Here is a 3,449-nt window from a genome sequence, read left to right as displayed (position 1 = left end):
CCTTCACCGGATTTGGCTTTTGCTGGAACCCGCTCCAGAAATTGCTACCACCGGCTTTTTGGTTGTGAGCATGCCGTCGCCTACCATTGATGCTGCAACCGGTATGGTGCGGCCGACATTCATGGTGCGACGAGCTGCAACTGAGGGTCTGCTCTATCTTTTGTTACAACCATCATCGGCGTTTGCTACAACCGACAACGAAATTTGCTGCGACGAAAATAGCCAGGCGTTTGCAACCAGCAAGGGGTCTTCCTCCATGGTGACGGCAAGCTCGGGGTAGCCGGCGAGCACGCGGCGGCCGAGGGCGAGCACGCAGCGGCCGAGGGCTAGAACGGCAGCCATGTTTCCTTTGTTATTTCTCGCATGGAAAGGATACGTGAAGGAGGAAAGATGCGTTGGGCGCCTAGCAGTCGCCTGTATCAAAAGTCTGTACAGCTTAAGTTATGATACAGAATGCGTGACGGTAGACATTGACCGAACTCCTCACTGTACGAAGTGTACAGTACATTCACATTCACTAGTGTACAGTACATCACATTCACTAGTACTCCTTCCGTTCTTAAATATAAGACCTTTTAGATATTTAGATATTAAAACATGAACTGCATATGGAGTAATAGTGAATCAACACTCAAATACGTTTATATACATCCGTATGTAGTCCATATTGAAATCTCTAAAAGGCCTTATATTTAGAAACGGAGGGAGTACATCAATGGTGTTGTCTATATGACTATATGTGGCATTGTTTGAGCAATGACTTGACTTGCAAGAATCCAAATACGTATAATGTATATACATTAATCCCAGTTAAATATATGTAACATTGTCTCAGTGACTCTATAAGTATTTATTGGAAAAATCTCAGTGCCGGCAGCAACTCATCATTTTAAACATTGAGAACCTGACAGCTAATAAGCTCAGCAGCCCCAAAGTTCTTCGAGGCTACTATGTTCCATAAGACGTTTTCTTCAGGTGCATCGTTTCCCGTGTTATTCTCCAATACAGCTTGCATAACTTGAAGATTATTGTTTGCCTCTTTTGTAATAACATGGAGCTTCCCATGAAGGCCAGCGAGTAAATAAGGAGACTCCGCATCAGTGAAATCATGAACTGGAACGTGTGGTACCATAGTTCTCCAGACATCTTCTTCAGCATCATACCTTTTTATCTGTCCACTGTCCAAGGAGCTGGAAGGCTCCAATGTATAAAGCTCATCATTGACTACAACACCTAATTTTGTGCCTGCTTGCCTTGCTGGCCATCCATCGCCAAGACCGTCTGGCATAGTTGACCAAGAGTTTAATTCTGAGTCATAGATTTCACCTCCAATATCAAAAAAGAATGGCCATGAGTACAGGCTCTGAGGAACATAGAGCTTTCCGTTATAGGATGCCATCCCAGTGGCGATAGGCTTCAGCACATCGGCCAAGAAAGCTGTCGGTAGTACCTGTGCTTTCACGAAAGGCATTTCCGGCAACTCACTCCATAAACCAGTTTTCGGATCAAACACTTCACCCGACCGTAGAGGAAGCAATCCGTTCCGACCCCTACTAACACCACCAACCACATACAACTTACTCTCCAATAATGATGCCTTAGAGAAAGCCCTACCAGATATCATCGGGTTAACTTCCTGCCACAAATTGACACAAGGGTCATACCTCCACACGCAATTCAAGGCAACAGCTTTGGAAAAACCCCCTAAGACATACAAGCAACCATCAGCAACTCCGACAGAGCACCCACAAAAAGGCATTTGATCCAAACCATATCGGCGCCAAAACCATCCCCTAAAGAAATCAGCAATCCTGATGCTTGAGCCCACTACATTCCACATCCGAAACACAGAATACTGCGTCCTCCCAGTGGAGTCCGCCTCATTGGCGAATGAAGGCATGGATGGCAGCCTTTGCCATTTCTGGAACAATGGATCGAGTGCATAGCATTCAAGCTTATTTGCCTCAACTCTGGTCAGTATATACAACCATTCTTCAGTTAACCCAAGCTCTTTTCTCAGCTGGGCAAGCTCAGCGCCGGTGATTGCCGCCTTCCAAGTTTGGCTAACCAACTTCATCTTTAGGTAATGAATCCGTGGTAACCTTGCTAGAATTTGAAATGAAAGCTCATCAGGAAGAGTCGGAATTATCCTCGAATATGACCCACAGTCATATGGGGTTATCTTGGCCCTTTTGTTTGAAACTGATCCATGTACCTCGTCTGAATCCATGGATCGAGCCTTACTGACTGCAGTGCTTAGATAAGAGCCCATCTTGTCTCGTTTATCTTCAAAGTCAGATAACTCGCTGTTGTGTCATCCCTCAACCTGGTTTGGAAGGAAAAAATTTGAAATTATATGCATATCGGCTTCACCATACCCGAAAAAACATAATAGTGCACAAAATCTACAATAGGACAAACATACCAGTTGCATTTATTAACCAAAAAAACTCTAACTAAACAGTACGAGGCCAACATTGTTTCAACTACAGTAACAAAAAAAATCTACAAGCCTCAACCACGAGTGTAGGACCACGTCTAGTGCCAGAAACCTCAATTCTAACCGAATTCGTCTGAAATTTATATGATCGATAATCAAAGCGATACAAATTTGATCAAGCACCTTTTCCCACAACCAATTCCACCCTAGAGACCTCAACTATGACCCAAATCCATGCAGACCAGACCTAACTACGACGCCCACCAGTTCATCAATCTATTATCAGAAGACCCCCGCCTGGCATAAACAACCTAGTCGGACGCCTTACGGAGCCGCCCTGTCCCACGGGGTCGCGAGACATCTGATGCAATATTATTAACAGTAACTTGCACAGAATCGCGATTCGAGCGGGGAATTGGGACCAATCGAGGCTTACCGAGAAAGGATCCACACAGTAGATGATGAGCAGGAGGACTGGACACGAGTAGCTGCTAAGGATCTCGCCGCGCCCGGTGGACAAGTTCTAGGTGGGTGCGTTGCGTGTGTGGCGGAGGGAGAAACGAAGCGAAGGGAGGGGCGCTTCGGCGAAGGGCGGCAGGTTCGCAGGGAATGGGTGGTGCGCTGGAGGCGGCCAGACGACCTTTGCGTGCAGACGTCGTGTTGCAGCCAAGCATCGGGTCCACCGCCCAAGGATAGCATCTTAGCTAGTCCTGGCCATGGGCAGCCCGGCCCGAAAAGCCTGACCCGGCCCGGCCTGGGCCCATCATTTTCGCGTTTTTTTGAAGGACAGGCCGGGCCAGCCCAAAGCCCGACGGCCTTTTACGTGTTCGGACCGGGCTTGGGCCCAAAAAACAGGCCCGACGATCGGGCCGGACCAGGCTCGGGCCTGGGTTGCCCGAGCCCGGCCCGACCCGAGGTATGGCCAGGTATAATCTTAGCAGATGCTCTCAAAATTTCGTTTACAGTATTCCGTAAACAAAATTTACGGGACGGCGGAAGGACGGACAGA

General features: G+C 47.6%; 1 protein-coding gene across 1 annotated transcript; it reads right to left on the bottom strand.

Moving 5' to 3' along the window:
- Window positions 1-745: 745 nt before the first annotated feature.
- Window positions 746-3,095, bottom strand: LOC123137143 (F-box/kelch-repeat protein At1g22040). Its single transcript, XM_044556753.1, has 2 exons — window positions 2,877-3,095; window positions 746-2,326 (listed from the first exon to the last, which is right to left on the bottom strand). Exon 2 carries the CDS (start codon window positions 2,270-2,272, stop codon window positions 890-892), a length of 1,383 nt encoding a protein of 460 aa, XP_044412688.1. The 5' UTR covers window positions 2,273-2,326; window positions 2,877-3,095; the 3' UTR covers window positions 746-889.
- Window positions 3,096-3,449: the final 354 nt, after the last annotated feature.

Source organism: Triticum aestivum, chromosome 6B, assembly GCF_018294505.1.
Source record: "Triticum aestivum cultivar Chinese Spring chromosome 6B, IWGSC CS RefSeq v2.1, whole genome shotgun sequence".
Lineage (NCBI taxonomy): Eukaryota > Viridiplantae > Streptophyta > Magnoliopsida > Poales > Poaceae > Triticum > Triticum aestivum.
Note: the sequence above shows the minus strand (reverse complement) of the source record. Positions and strands in the feature narration are given on the sequence as shown.